At 39.6% G+C, this 16966-nt stretch overlaps 1 protein-coding gene across 1 annotated transcript in view; it reads right to left on the bottom strand.

Moving 5' to 3' along the window:
- Positions 1-16966, bottom strand: part of ANKRD55 (ankyrin repeat domain 55) — a 51595-nt gene that overhangs the window by 15965 nt on the left and 18664 nt on the right. Inside the window, exons 6-8 of the mRNA XM_065739873.1 lie at positions 16772-16900; positions 4490-4674; positions 790-957 (exon numbers count right to left, since the gene is read on the bottom strand). Of these exons, the coding sequence (XP_065595945.1) occupies positions 790-957; positions 4490-4674; positions 16772-16900 (482 nt within the window). The remainder of the gene's footprint in view (positions 1-789; positions 958-4489; positions 4675-16771; positions 16901-16966) is intronic.

Below are 16966 nucleotides of genomic sequence, written 5' to 3'. Positions count from 1 at the left end.
ACAGCAGGGGGAGAAGGAGGAGGAAATGTAACATTACCCATGTCTCACAATTCCATATTTCATCAGGAAATAATACTGACTGCTGACTGGAAAGGAGGGACAAGCACAAAGAAATGTGATAATAAATGTCTTTGTAAGTATCCTCATTTCCCAAGAACTGAAATGAATAAAATAACAGCAGTTGAAACCTGAGAAATATGAATAGAAAGCAAAATCATAAGCAATGGTGGAAGAATTATACTTATTCGTAGGGAAAAAAAAAACTGGTTAAAAAGAGATAATTGAAGTAGACAGCTAAGGAAGGCTAGGAAATTATTCAGAAGCCCTTATTCTGAGGATGAAAACATGAAATTTATTTCACTGTCTCGCAAAACTGCTTTTTTGTTAAATCCCTCCATTTGATTTTATGAATATGCAGCTAATGTATGTAGATTTCAAAAATGTGGAGAGTGTGCTTCTAAACTTTGAAACTAAAGATTTCATGCACAAAAGTGTCTGAACAACATCTATGCCCACATTTTCTTGGTTCATAACCCTCTGCTGAATGGCAGACTAGCACTGTAACCGCAGTTGAATCTTCAGAAGATGACTAATTTTAGTTGTTGCTATTTTGGTGGCAAATTTGGGTTGTGTACTGCATGTGAATTGAACCATCACACAGGGCTCAAACCCTTCAGTAGCATACAGAAATAATACTTATAATTTCTAGTACTAATAATTATTGATAAACTATTAATTTCTTTTCCACTCAGTAGTAACATGTAAGCAAGATGTGAACTTCTGCTTTACCTGTTCTCCTGAGACAGCAGCTTTATGCATGCAGTGTGACCACAGTACATTGCATATGTCAGAGGAGTGTTTTCGTTGATGTCTCGAGGGCTGCTATCTATTCCCAGCTCTAGAAGTGTCTGCACACAGTCAGCTTTCCCTGCTGCTGCAGCCCAGTGCAAAGGTGTCCTAGGGAAAAGAGGAGAATATTATTAATACTGATTATAAATACAATAATAATAAATGCAATATTGAAACTGTTAATGACACAATGAGGTGTGTTTCTATACTACTCATCCAGGTGCACAACAACCATTTTAAGCTGTTCACACTAATTAATCCCCCACTGATGTAACTTCCAGTAACAGTGAAACTACAGGGCAGTGTGTCTGTCTACGTGCATTTATTTAGCTGTAGTAAAGGTAGATATGAGGCTGGTGGATGCCTATATGTGGTATATAGTAGCATCAGTTTCATTTCTGGGGTTGTGGAGAAGAAGAAGCACCTGAAGTTTTCAGAGCAGAATTTGAAAGAACTCTTTGTACAGTGTACCACATATGGACAAGCCCTCTCACTCGTACACCAAACACAATTAACATTGGCTGACTTAGGACTCTCCAGGAAAGCAATAGCCAGAGGAGCCTAGCTAGGACAATGAGAAGAACTGGGCACATCTACCAGGCTGTAATTGCCCCTTTGCCAATTTCTATTGGTCAATTTCTGTTGCTCTTTGTTGCACACAGACTGGACCAGATATAACTGTCTTGAATTTGGTGGGAGAATCAAGCTGATTTTCCTGTTGGCAGAGGATGCACACTTTTGGAAACTTACCTACATTCAGAATTGTAGTATTACACATTTGCAAAATCTCTAAAAGCGCAGAAAGCACCACAAGGAAACTACAAGAAAAAATATGCCTGTTGCAGTCCCATTGATTTCAGCCTAATGCAGTAGGAAACATAATGGAGTGGTAATGTACTATGGATTTATAGATAACAGCTTATCTTTTCCCCTCTCCAAGTATGATAGCTTCTACAGAAAGAAGACATAGCACGAGGCATTTTTTTTTACTAAAACTCTTAGGTGTAGTTAAGCTCCTCCCTTCCTCCTTCTTTTCATAGAAACAGAACCTTCTCTCTTACACTTTTCTTATGTTTAGAAATGTCTCCAGAACTCTGTTGATTTTATTTTTGTTCCATTTCATTGGACTTTTCCATGAAGAATGCTATTATTTTAAGTACCTGAAGACCTAAGCCAAGAAAAGTTTGGCTTTTGCTCCACAGAGCAGGATAGTCAACTTGGAGCAGTCAGTAGAGTCTGTCTGCATTAACAAAATAGGCACACAATTCTGAGTGAGGCCAGCGTGGTTTGATACAGGGATTTATGATACAAGGCTTTAATCATAGTAAGGAATGAGTAAGAATAGAAGTATTGAAGGCTAAAGCACATCTGGAATTGAACCTGGCAAAAGTGATAAAGGATAATAAAACAGGCTTCTTAAAGTATGTTAACAGTAAAAGGAAGACTAGGGAGAATGTGGGCCCCCTACTAGGTGAGGGAGGTGTTCTGGTAATGGGGGATGCTGAGAAGGCGGAGATACTGAACGCCTTCTTTGCTTCTGTCTTCAGTGAAAAAGCTCTCCCTCGGGAATCCCAGACCCTGGGGGTTAGTGAGAGGGTCTGGGGAATGGGAGACTTTCCTTCAGTCAGGGAAGAGGTGGTTCGTGAGCGCCTAGGCAATGCTTATGTTCATAAATCCATGAGACCCGATGGGGTGCATCCACGGGTGCTGAGGTTGCTGGTGGAGGTCATTGCTGAACTGCCCTCTATCATCTTTGAGAGGTCTTGGAGAATGGGGGAGGTGTCTGATGACTGGAGGATATCCAGTGTCACTCCGGTCTTCAAAAAGAGCAAGAAGAAAGATCCTGGTAATTACAGGCCAGTCAGCCTCACCTCTGTCCCTGGAAAGGTGATGGAACAGCTTGTTGTGGATACCATCTCCAGACAGTTGGAAAAAAAGGAGGTTATCGGCAGTAGCCAGCATGGGTTCACCAAGGGGAGGTCATGCTTGACCAACCTGGTGGCCTTCTATGATGTTATCACTGGCTGGGTGGATGGGGGAAAGGCGATGGATGTAGTCTACCTTGATTTCAGCAAGGCATTTGATACTGTCCCTCATGACATCCTTATAACAAAGCTAAGGAAGTCTGGGATAGATGAGTAGACAGCAAAGTGGGTTGAGAACTGGCTAACTAGCAGAACGCAAAGGATTGTTGGAGGTGTAGAGTTTGGTTGTAACCAGCGGTGTCCCCTAGGGGTCCATGCTGGGTCCAGTCTTTTTCAACATCTTCATCAGTGATCTTGGTGAGGGGATAGTGGCCACCCTCAGCAAGTTCACTGATGATACGAAGTTGGGAGGATTGGCTGACAAGCCTGAAGGCCGTGCTGCCTCTCAGCAAGACCTGGACAGGCTGGAGAGCTGGGCAGCCAGAAACTGGATAAATTTAACATAAGCAAGTGTAGAGTCTTGCACCTAGGGAGGAATAATTGCATGCACCAGTACAGGCTGGGGGATGAGCTGCTGGAGAGGAGCTCTGTAGAGAGGGACCTGGGTGTCCTGGTGGATGACGGGTTGACCATGAGCCAGCAGTGTGCTCTCGTGGCCAAGAAGGCCAATGGCATTCTGGGATGCATTAAAAGAGCGTGGCCAGCAGGTCAACGGAGGTAATCCTCCCCCTCTACTCTGCCCTGATGAGGCCACATCTGAAGTACTGTGTCCAGTTCTGGGCTCCCCAGTATAAAAAATACAACAATCTCTTGGAAAGAGTCCAGCGGACAACAACAAAGATGATGAAGGGCCTGGAGGATCTCCCCTATGAAGAAAGGCTGAGTGAACTGGATCTGTTCAGCCTTGAGAAAAGAAGACTGAGAGGGGACCTGATTCAGGTTTATAAATATCTGAGGTGTGGGGGACAAAGTGTTGAGGACAGACTCTTTTCAGCAGTGTGGAGACAGGACAAGGGGGAACGGACAGAAACTGCAGCACAGGAGGTTCCACACGAATGTGCACAAGAACTTCTTTACGGTGAGGGTGACGGAGCAGTGGCACAGCTGCACAGAGAGGTGGTGGAGTCTCCTTCTCTGGAGATATTCAAGACCTGCCTGGATGCCTACCTGTGCGACCTGGTGTAGGGAACCTGCTTTGGCAGGGGGGTTGGACTCCATGATCTCTTCCAACCCTTCAGAGGTCCCTTCCAACCCCTATGATTTTATTATTCTATTCCTGATGGCATCCTTCTAAGAATACTATGATAGCATCTGAACTCCAACAAGGAAAAAATGACATTTCTTGAATGCAAATAGCAGCACATCACAGTTCCAAGCAGCAGGATCCTGTTCCATTGTTTTGAGAAGAATGTCCATTTTGATTGAAAGAAGTTAAGTCAAGTGGAGACAAAGTCCTTTCATATATAATCGTATCATTTCCTACCAGAAACACAAAGTTAAAAAACATTCCTACTAGCCAGTTATTATACTCAGTGTGATAGATGTGAGCTGGAATGCTGTGCAGGGCTTCTGAGCAATCACAGTTCTCTGTAAGTGCAGTTCATTAACTAGGCCATGGCCTGTGAAACAGGAAACATGATTATAGAATAAACAGACCTAGTCTCAGGTTAATAGAAAGGAAGCAGCAATTTCAGTTTCAGGGTTTCCATGGTTACCTGTCATCTACATCAAGGGCCTGCAGGTTGCACTCCGGGACTTTAGCCAACTCGCTGATAATATCACTGTAGCCTGCAGCAGCAGCAATGTGCATACAAGTTTTGCCATTCTCGTCGTCATAGTTTATTATTGATGGTCCCTGGTAGTGGTCCAAGATGATAGAACACAGAATCCTGTTGCCGCTCTGGCATGAGATTCAGAGAAGAGAAGCATTTTACAATGAAGCTCACATCAAACTATATTTTCTCTGCTAGAGAAGACTAGATATAATAATAGTATTTTGTTTTATGTATACCAGCCTACTTGAATATGAAAATCAAAAGCTTCCAATCTCCTGCTGAGAACAGGATTTGCTTTATGAATTTCCTGGCTGCAAAAATAATAAATAATGTATCACTGCAAACATATCCAAAAGTTACAGAGTGTAAATTCCTCAATGGCTTTCTTTGAAATAGCTTGGGGTTTTAGCTGTTTTGCTAAGGCAAAGTGTGGAACAATATGAGCCGATATATTTCATAGAAATTCAGGATTGGAAGGGACCTCAAAAGACTTAACTCCTGTAATCCTGTCCAAATATACCTCGACAAGCCATACCAAATATTTTCTCAAGCGGTTCTTGAAAACTTTCTTAGCAAGTTTCCTCCAGTGCTTTAGTATCGTAATAGAAAGTTTACACTGTTCTCTGACACCCAAATGAAACCGAACATTTCATGCCTTATCCTGGTGGAAACATTAAAAAAAATAAAATCATGATTAAAAAAAATAATAACATAGAAACACTATGCTGGAAAATTATTCTAAGACCATGAAACTGTTACAACACCCCTTCCCTAAGCATATTGTATACATTAAAAGGAATTAGCTTTTTTGTGCCCATTTTTCTCAATGGAAGACAGTTCAAATACTTATTTCCTTTAATGATTCGTATCTCTGATTTTTATTCACATTCCTTGTTTATTTATGTCTCTTTGTTTCTGTGCCAGTATTATTATTTAAATACTTATTTCCTTTAATTATTATCTATTCCTCAGATGTATTTACAATCAACCATTATATCCCTTCTCATGTTACTCAAATAAACCAAAGTCTTTCTAATTTTGCTTGTAAAATATTCTTTCTATTTTTCTCATCAGCCTACTAACCTCTGCCCTTCTGTGTTTTAATTGTGAATCCTTGGGGAGTGGTAATAAAAATTGTACCTAGTCACACACAAACATTGTTTTCTTGTCTTTGTACTAGCTCTAGCTTTTCCCTCTGTCTCTTAGAAGTATCTCTATTGATGTGACACAGAACAACATTTGCTTTATTCACAGCTGTGCCCCGTTAGTATCTTCTAATGTTTTTGGAGTAACTGCTCACATCTACATTCTTCTTTACAACAGACAGTTCCAAATGTAGATTTCTTATTTCTAGTAGGATGTTTTGTTATTATTAGCAAAATACAAGACCTAAATGATCTATGTATTCAATTTTATCCTATGTGTATTATTCAAGATTTTAAGGTAATGTGGCTTTCCTTGTATGATATCTCAGTTCTCTTCTATAAATGTTTTCCAGTTTTTTCTTATTGTCAGATTTCATTAGAAAAACTCTGTAGTTTGTGCCAATCTATAAAAACTGTATTAAGCAAGACAGATCTCAGGGCTTATCCCTGCAGATAATTTTTTCCAGCCTCTTTTCAACAATAATTATTAATTACTTCTTGACCTTGGGGATGCATCTTTGCTTCTTCCCATTATTTTCTAAAATGCCTGCTTACTCCAAGTGTATAATTTTGAAATATAATTAGTCAAAGAGTTATGTCTGTATCCTTCTCCTACACAATTTTGTCTTCTTTCATGATGCCAGTTCCTGATACATTTCTCAGTGTTTGTAGAAGAAATTTCAGGGTCTTGGAATCTGCAAGCCCTAGAGCTTCTCTGTCCAGCAGAGAATTTTCTTAGCTCACCAAAATGTGTCCTTTGAAATCAGAAGTTTTGTATAAATTTTTCTTACTTACCTATTCAATGTAAAGTCTACTTACAGTCATGCCATTCAAGTTTATTTTCTATGATTAGGCACTTTATTAACCATCTTAAAATCTGTATTAATTCTTAGTTGTCTGAATATTTGATGAAAAAGGAGTACTGGTCTTCATGCTCAGTAACACCTGGACTCATTAATAACTGTTTTTATTCTCCAGTTCCTATGCTATCAGTGTTTTCCATACTAAAATAATTATTGGATACATTCATTTGGCACTCGCATCTGAGAAATTTCTAGTCATGATCAGGGCTAGCTGAATTTAGAAGTCTGCTGCATAATTGTATAAATTTAAATTTTACATTCTGCACCTAATATTCTTGTACAACTCAGAATTTGAATAAGAATTTCTTCACTCTTTTTACTTGCATTTTATCAATTCACAGACTATTTTTTCTCCAGCTGATCTTACCCTTTCTAGACTAGACAAACCATTTCAGCCTCTCTTCATGGGTCATGTTTTTCAAACCGCTTACATACTTGGTACTTGCTTTGGACCTCTTCCCAATTTATTTACAGCCTTCTTCAACCATGGCACTCCAAATGACATAATTATCCCACTGTGGCTTTCAATCTACCAGTAGAAAGGAAATTGCTACTTCCTGTACCCTACACGTATCACACTTTCATCAGTATGTCACAGAATTATGATTCTTTGTTTTGTATCAACACCATAATTTAAACGCTGTTCAATTTGTAATCCACTGATTTATTACTCTTCATTTTTTGCATTGTTTTCTCACAGATTTGTGTAGAGTGCTATTTATTAATTTAAGGTCATTCCTAAAATTTGTCAAAACCATTTTGAATTTTGTGTTCTACCAATCAAGTCCCATTGTGCTCGGTGCCTATGTGTTTAACATTCTCTTGAGAAGACGCTGTGGGAAAGGACCCAGGAGTACTAGATGACATCAGGTTGAGTAATTGCCAGCAATGCGCTTTTCCTGCTAAGAAGGCTAATGGTGTTCTTGGCTGCACTTGGAACAGTATTGCTAGCATGACAAGAGAGGTGATATTCTCTACTCGGCATTGGTGAGACTGTTTCTGTCCAGATCTGAGCCCCCCAGCACAAGATAGACAAGGATATACTGGAAGGAATCCAGAAGATGACCACCAAGGTGCTGAGGCTTGTGGAGTACCTCCCCTGTGAGTAGAAGAGGCTGAGAGAACTGGGAATGTGTAGGCTGGAGAAGAGGAGAAACAGGGGTGAATCTCACCAGTATCTATAAATACCTGAAGGAAGGGTGCCAAGAGGATGAAACTGGGCTCTTTTCAGTTGTGCTCAGAGCCAGGACAAGAAACGATGACCACAAACTGGAACACAAGAAATTCTGTTTGAACATCAGGAAGAACATCTGCACTGTGTGGGCAACTGAATACTGGTGTAATTTTCCCAGAGAAGTAGTGGAGATCTTAAAAAGACACTTGCACATGATCCTAGTAAGACTGCTATGGGTGGCCCTGCTTGTGCAGGGGTTAGACAACATCTCCAGAAGTCCTTCCAGCAATAAATATTCTGGGATTCTGTGAAGATCTTTTTTGGATTATCAATGAGCTGTCCTCCATCAAAGAGGGGGCCTGAATGAGGGTGATACAGACTATATGATGTGTAAGATAAGTTTCCAGGATGACTTCGGTTGTGTTATCCCTTCATGCTTTCTAAACTGGGATACCCTATCAAGGTGTTACATTGATTCACTGGCATTCAAACACGTTCTATCTAACAGCTTTTTTTCTGAGAAAAACAGTAATAGCTTTGAAGATGGCTATTAGCCTTCTGCACTGTTTTATGTAGGTAGCTCTGGAAGCAATGCCTCCTTATTTCTATTTCGATAGAAACTACAACAGATACAAAGAGCCCAATAATATTACTTGATAAAGTAAGTTCTTAGCTTCAAAACACTCTTTTTTAGCTATGCATTTATGCCAGCAATGAACTAGAGTCTGCAAGCCATGATTGCAAAGATCTACACCAGGAGAGGTGACCCACTGTGTCACAGGCACTATGGTAGCATCATTGCTAGGACACGCTGCACACACAGTCCTTCTTTCATTAGCTGAACAGATGAAAGTCAGAAGATGCTGAATCTGGACTATATGCACAGTCCAGCCAAGACTGGAAATGTGATCCACTGTCCTGACATCGGTATGGTTTGACATTATTATCTTGCAAGAGAAAGGTCTTCTTCTCTGTCCTGACTCTGGAAGTTCAAGCTTTCATCTTAGTCAGCAGAGTGATGTAGCAGTAAAAGTTGATGGTTTGTCCAGATTCCAGGAAATCCAAAAGGATCAACCCTATCACAAAAAACAGTGCACATTAATTTATCCTCTGAGGATGGCATCTTGAACTTTTTCTTCAACTGGGAATTCTTTGGCTCCATTCAATGACTCCATACACTGGCTCCATTCTTTGGACTGCTATTTTGACTCTTGCTCCTTGTGGTAACCCTACACCTCATCATCAGTAGTGATGTGATCTAGAAAAATGTCACTTTGAGCTTTGTATTTGTTCAACAGGTCCTGACCAACTTGTATAAAGTGTTCTTTCTGTTTCTGTGTGAGCATTCATGGACCCCACCTATCCCAAACTTTGTGGTACTTCAGCATTACCACTGTCATTTCCAATGTGTTGAAGCTCTGTACACAATTCCAAGGTCATAATTGACTCACTTATGTGAATAAGCTGATAAAAATGTGTGACAATTATGTGTGATATATGGCCATCCAGAATGCAGGTTGTCTTTCACATTGTTATCACCACTGCTGGCCACTGCTATTTTTTCCACATGAGGGAATTAAATGACACAACTTTGCTTCATATGTACTTCCATGTCAGATGCCATTCTTTCAGATTGCTCCTCTGCTGCCATATGTCATTCAGAAACAAAATATAACAGAATATTGGTGGGAAGGTTCAGCCTCTACTGCCATATCACTAACATCTGCCTCTGATGTTGTGGACCACCATAAGAAAAAGGGAGGCACTGCTTTCAGAATAGACATCATAAAATTCTTTTTTTTTTTTTAAATCATCCAAGGGTGCTTTCTAATACTGAGGATCTTCTGCAAAAAATCTCTGGCCAACCTGTCTGTTTCTTTTCAGAACTTTCTTTTAAGGAATGACTTCTTATTCTTACATTTATCATGGCTTTTTTAAGTTGCACACAAAGTTCTTTTGAAATGCTTACATGACCCTTATTCTTAGATTGATATCTTCAGGCTGAGGTCACAAAAATGTAGCCTTCCTGTTTAAATTTAGCATGAACTTACAGTACTATTGTTAGCCTAGGGAGTTCAGTGGTAAATTTACCATAGGATAATTATATGGTTTTTCAACCTTCCTATGTATCCCTACTTTTTGTTCTCCTCTTTTCATATTTAAATTCTTTTCAGCAATGTTTTCTTACATTATTGATTGTTTCTGGTTTTATGTTTTTATATCATTCTGCAGAGCTCCCTCTGATTTTGTTCTTACTCGCATATTTATCAATTTCCAGCCATTATTCACTCTCCTGAGCAAATTTTCTTAGGTCATTCATCTTGATAATCTTAATTCACAAAAGAGAAATGTACTAAAGCTTTTCTTCTCACTGTACTTCATGCAGGCTTTTATTTGAGACAGTAGCTAACAAAAAACTCACTAACATAAGACTCATTAGCTATCACTTTCACTTGATTGCAATTCCTCTCTCTTTGGGTTGGATGCTATAAAGTCAAGCTTCTGATAGTGCTTTCAAAGTAAGAAAATAATTCTTCAAGAAATATCCACAATATGAAATGCCGCAAGGAGAATCTTGAATATTCAGGACGCTTTTCTTGCTTTCACATTTTTTTTCTACCTGTGTCAACTCAATTTATCATCACTGTTGCTACAGGCTTTCTTTTCATATCTCAGTGCTTGCATATGCCTAACTGGTATGTAAAGCTAAAATTTTATTATTCTATTGTCACTCACTTAATGCCCTGTCAAAGCATTGTGTTTTCTTCTTCAGATCTTCAGTTGTACGTAGTACAGTGTTTTTCATGTTCAGTGCACTGTATAGATGGTTATTTTTTTCCCCCTTGTCAGATAACTGTTGATGTAGATTTCACAATGTCAAAGAGAGAATTATAATGTTAGGAAGAGTGTAAAACTGGCTTGCGGCTACTGGTAGTGTACAGACCAGAGGGAGAGTAACAAGTTATGGGCTACTTAATGGTTTTCAGGAAATCCTCACAAAGTGTTTTTCTTCCAAGTGAAGGCTATGCGGTTAGGTTGTCTTAACTTGCCTATGTTTTCTGAATCTTTGCATTTAGTGAGCATTTTAAAATATTATATATCTGTAGCCATTTTTACTAGATAGAAATTTCCCACAAGCAGCCCTTGATCTTGGTTATTAACATTAGAATTTCACTTTAGGGCTGTTTCCCCTTCTTCCACCTTCCCTCTGCATCTGTGAATCCAAAGCTTTGACTTTCTCTTTGATGTTCTTCTGCTCTGACCTTGAACAACTTGCCATTTTAACTATCATTTAACTATCATTTCACCCCTCTGTAGCAGCAAACAAATACTACCTCAATTGCTACTGTGGGAGGTAACTTGTTTTCATAAAGAAACACTATAAATGACTGTAGATTAAACAAAATTTGTATCAGTATTTCCGGCTTCCTCCTGGAAACAACCCCTGTGCATCATTGGCGCTGTCTGAATTGTGTGTGGTAGAATGCTGGCTGGTCCCCAGTGCTTTAATCTTTCCTTGTATCTCACACAGACACACATAGTGTATTTTAATATGAAGTTGTCTGTAGCACCAAGAGGGCCTTGAAGAAAAAAGCAAATAATTTTTTCTCCTTCAGCCTATAGCAAACTGTGAACAGGTAGTTTGCCTATGGACAGTTTTCAGTTCCAGTTGAGATCATTACATTGGTAAAAACACCTTCTTTCTCAAAGTCACACTTCAAATTCTGTGTTTACTGAAAGCAAAACCCACTCCACAGATTTTTCTCACATCACTCTGCTAGTCAAGACTTAAAAAATCATGATTTTTGACTCAAGGTTTTACTGTCACAGCTTGCTCCTTCAGTTGCAGCTATAAAAGTAAAATAAAACTGTTCTTCCAGTATTATCTTTCTTCTTATAGGGCTGATGACACTGAAATGCAGATTTTCTGGTGTTTATGTTGAAAGTACTGTGGTTGTGTGCTATATCATTACCTCTATTGTAACACAAGTTCAGAATTTCAACCTAAAAAAAGTACAATATAAATTCAGTGCTTCCTTAATGGTGAGGAAAGGTCTGGTTGGAATTGGATATTACTATTATGTCAGAGCTACACATCCATATTTCATAGAGATACGATATTTCCATATCTTCTCATAGAGAACCATGTCAATATGAAGGAATTTTATATTTCAGCTGAATAGATGCAATGCCTGTGATGGCAGCAGAGGACAACTGCAGAGGTCAAAGGACCCTGTGGTTTCTCTGCTCCCAGGGGACAGAGTCAACCAGGCCTTGTGCTGAGGGAAGGAACAACCCATAACACCATCTTCGGCTTACATCCTGCCAGTGATGCTTTGCCAAGAGTTGCCTGGAAGCAGCCCAGGCACTTCACAGGGTGTGTTTCTGACGGCAAACCAACATAAATTAACAACAACTCTACTGACGCCACCGTAGTCACACTGGTGAGACACAGCCAGCTAACGGAGCAGCTCATTTGTCTTCTCCTAACCCTAGTAATTCGGACTCAGACACCCACTTAGACAGTGTTGCTTCCCAACTCAGCAACCCATCTTCGCTTGACTTCGTGGTACTTTTGGGAAGAAAAAGTGTTCTTGTACACAGTACTTTGTCTTATGGTCCTTAGAGCACTGCTTGCCTATGGTACAAGAAGGGTACATGGTGTTTCTAAAATATTTATGCTCTTAGCACCCTTGTTGGGTGTAAGAAAAAGTTACCAAGTGACAGTCACAGAGACATACCTGCATGGCTACCATATGTTGCTGCCCCTCTCACCCTCTCTTTGCTCTAACAAAAACCTGCGTGACAGACTGGCCAAGTCTCTCTGGGAATTTATTTTCACTTGGATTCTTCTATAATAAGTGCATATGATTTACTGTGTTTCATGACTATGACTAAAGCTACTTGGCAGTTTTCCTGTGCTAGTGCGTTGTTGTGAGGACTGATTTCTCTGGATGAGCTATTTGTTTACGTGCTTTGAAAAATAGGTCACCATTTTTTCTGCAGTAGCAGAAGGATTTATCCCATACTACTATAAGAGAAACGGAAACTTTCGCCTTCCAGAGCCTTTTTGTAAGCATAGGAAATTAGGACATTTGCAGATAAACAAAAGGTGTGGTGTGTGCACATGACTCATGATCTGGCATCCACTTACAAAGTTAAACATACACAGTGTGCTAAGAAGACATCTGGAAATGACTCTGCTTCCCTGTGGCTTTTGTCCCCGCCCCCCAAATTCCTGCTAAGCTAAGTGGGAGTTCTGCAATTGATTTCCTTAGAAATGTGATTGGCATGAATAATTACCTTGTCAACAGCATGTTCATGCTTGAAGAATCTACTACTAACACTCAATTATTTCAGGTAAGGGCAGTTTTTTCAAATGGTCTGTCTGTGCTGGCAAGTTTGTATGCCAGTATTTATCCACTTCAGTACCACTTACAAGTCACAAAGGGTGCTTCAGCTTACAGGGTGGCATAAACAGAAGTGGAGAAGTATGTGATAGCTAAGTGCATGAAATGGAGTAGCAATGGGGAGTAATCCTGGGTATCAGAAGACAGTTGACGATTCTGTAAAATTAGTATAACCCTGCAAATTAAAAGCTTCTGATAGTACTGGAATACGTTTGTTTCTTGCTTAAAAGCATCCTTTTACCAATTCCTCTTTCTCATTCTGCAACTCGATAGCTCATTCTATAGAGCTTTGCCACCATGCCTGAGCAACAGATTTACCTTTGTTGGAATGACAGTGTTGACCCAAGAGAGGGATTTTTTAAGGAAATGTCAGAACAAAAAATATAAAATGGAACTGTTTTTCATTTGTTTCTTAACAGTCAAAATTGTCTTCTAATGTCAGTGACATAAAAAAAAGAAATTGCTATTGTCCCTTAATAGCTATCTCTAGGAAACTGCATGTAACATGGAGGAAATACACCCGTTTTTGCGCAGACTTTGAAATGTGCACATTTCATATACTTTAATGGCCTTTTGAGATGCCCTGAAGCAACATGTGTTTGTTTCTAGACATCCTGAAATACCTCTGATCTCCCACTTTCCGAGCAACACCCAGATATTGCTGTGCCTTCCCAACTGAATGTATATTGGTAACTGCACTTTCCTTTTATTTTACATATAAGTTATGATTGTTCTCTCTACTCTCAGAAAAGTGGGGAACTAAATAATTGCATTGTTTCTATGGAGCAAATATTCCAGGTTTGTAATTTTTTTAAATTTAATGCTGCAAGTCAAAATATTAAAAAACAAAACAAAACAAAACAAAACCAGCAATGCAGCTCCATATGGCAGAAAATTATATTTGATGGCTTCTTTTAGTTACTACTTTATTCTACAGTTTCACATTCCTTAGCTTTACAAGAAATGATCTCTGGAAATCTTGGTTTCATTGTTTGTTTTTAAAATGAAAGCTGATATAATCATATGACTTTGGGAGCCAGATTTTTAAGAGACAAAGAAACTTCTGGTAAAATTCAGTCCAACTGGCAAGACAATGTAGGAAGCATCCAAATCTTCCCATACTGTTTCTGAGGTACTGATAATACTATGATGATATAGTGGCATGTAGTATTCTACTATATAATAATATAGTATATATTATATTTTACTAGGATTTCAATATTATTATTTAGGACTTAAATAGGCTTTAAATTTCATTTCAATACCACTTAACAGGTACTGGTTATAAATATGATTACAGGATCCCATCATTTGCTGATTGGAATGAAAGGAGAGGAACACCCAAGACACTCCAACTATAGCCCTATCCATACCAACTCATTTTATGCATGAAAATTTAGACACAAGATTTTCTCACTTCATATCAAAATGATGTGTGTTTCCAATAGCAATGTAACGCATTTGCATTGAAGACATGAACTGAGGCAGCAGGAAGTCTGAGCTGCTTGGTAGAGCTGGCCTCAGGGGGGCAAGGTCTCTGCAGCCCCTGTCTGCCTGGTGGGACACCAAACACAAACAAGTGTTCTTGGAAATGGAGAGCATGGAGCAATTGTTCTCTGCAGAACACTCAGGAGAACTGGGCTTCCAACAGTGGGTGATGGTTTTTATGTGGTTCTGCTCTGTGTTTCAGCCTAGTGTGTACTGACTGCCTTTGCCGTGCAGCTTCTGAAACAAGTTTCTGTGCTGTGCCTGGTCTTCCCCTTACAGCATTTTTAAGAAATGAAATTAAACACAAGGCCCTATTCAGCCAAAAACAGGCCCTGCAGCTGTTACTGCCTGAGCTCTGTGAGGCTTTTGTACTCTGGAGATACAAATGCCATTCTTAAAGGAAAAATATCATCTTTCCAGTGGCTATGGGAGAGGTTATTAAACATTTTCTGTCGAAGAACATGGTCCTGCCCTCATCCTAGAGAGAATACTTCTTGAGCATATTAAAATGGATACGTGAGAATGATAATGATCCCATGCAGCAGAGATGTAATAGCAGAGAAAGCCATGGCTGTCCAGAGTGCCTCCTTCCCCTGGGCCTAATAAAGCAACAGAGAGCACTGGCTGAAAGTGTTTTCTCTTGGAAAAGCCTCTGTAAGAGAAATGCTCACAGATCTATTCCAGGCACTGGTATTTGAACTAGCCCTTCTTGACCTGTTGTATGAAGGAAAAATGTGGATGGAATAAGTGATTTATGATGCTTCATAGCAGGAATCTGTCAAGAAGACAAGAATTGGAGTCCTCCTGCTCATATTTCCTCTGACTTCTGAGAGCAGCTTAAGGGGAGAAAGAAGAGAGATTTGTAACTTTCCTCCAACTGAACAAACACAGATTTTGTACATTTGCAATTTTACCCCCTTTTAAGCACTGTTTTGCCAGTCCGTGGGACACAGTTGGAGGTAGGAATTAATAGTGGAGTTAAATTATGACATTTACAAACCAGAATGAGCAAATGATTAAGACGAGTGGGACTCAGGGGGTGCTGAAGTGAGGGGGATTTTCCTTTGTTATTCTGTTTGGTAGGCTACTCAGTCCCAGAGCTATGATCCAGATCACTGCCCCTCCTGCAGGTGCCTGCAATAAGTTTCAGATGGCTGCCACTGGAAGCAGGCTACACAGGAGCAAGCCTAGACAAAATGCACAATGGTTTTTAGCATCCAAAGGCACAGTAGCAAAGGGAGCAACACACGTTTCAGCTGGTCAGGAATAAAGAATTAAACTTTTGTTGAAATAACATCAGTTGCAAAGGTTAAAGAATGAATCACTGTGAGACTGAGGTTGAAGCAAATAGATTATTTGTTCTAGATGTCCTTACTCATTTATAGTGTACAGCAGTTTGGAGCTTTCCAATTTCTTTGGTAACACATATTTTAACATGAGTGGACATGGATCAGGTGAGGATGCAAATATTTAGTCGTTGTAGGAAAATGTTACTGAATTTATGTTCAAGTTCTGATTTTGCTTATGTGCTACACAGGTGTTTTGAACACTGATACCAGAACTTGCTATGGCAAGCGAGCAAGTAAAAACACATTTATATGATCGCTCTCCCCTTTTCATTCAGGATGTTTTTTGCAGTAAAGTTTATGCATAACTTCATAAAATGACATTGTATTTTATATCATTTAATGAGTGACGTAAAACACTTTACTGAATTGTTCCTTTTCTTCCTTAATTGCCACTAAGCAGGGGCCCAAACATTCATCCAATTATTCCACAACTATAGCTGTTTGAATATATTTTAATTTGCATTTATTTTACTTTCTTCCCACAGTTTTTTTGTAAGGCTTTATGCTGCTGATTTCTGCAGCCTCAATTCAGTGAAAAAATGCTAGCATGAGTTCAGCATGAAGCATACGGGTAGTCCCAGTGGGATAAACAGTTATTCCAGGGCAGGAGTGCTGAATCTACCCGATGTCTGCCTTGCTCGCCAGAGCAGGCATTAGGTCCTTGTGCTATGCTCACCAGCAAAATCCTGAAGGTGTTCGTGAGTGTTCTTGGCATCCATTTATCTGTTTAGTTCAACACAGTAACTGGTCCAATTCAAGCAATAGCCCAGTGAAACTGTGATTGTAACTCACCTGTACGGCCCAGTGCAGAGCAGTTTTGAAGTCTTTATCCACCAGAGTCAGGTCTGCTCCCTTGTGCAGCAGGGTCTGTGCATGCTGGGGCCTGTTGTGGAAAGCAGCCCAGTGGAGTGAAGTCATTCCCTGAAAGCCACAAACCCGGAGAACAAATAAAGGTTGTGTTCAGTAAAACACTTTGCATCTCCTCTA

Source organism: Cyrtonyx montezumae, unplaced genomic scaffold, assembly GCF_038088225.1.
Source record: "Cyrtonyx montezumae isolate F1298 unplaced genomic scaffold, pur_monq_1.0 scaffold_25, whole genome shotgun sequence".
NCBI lineage: Eukaryota > Metazoa > Chordata > Aves > Galliformes > Odontophoridae > Cyrtonyx > Cyrtonyx montezumae.
This window is presented reverse-complemented; position numbering and strand designations above follow the sequence as displayed.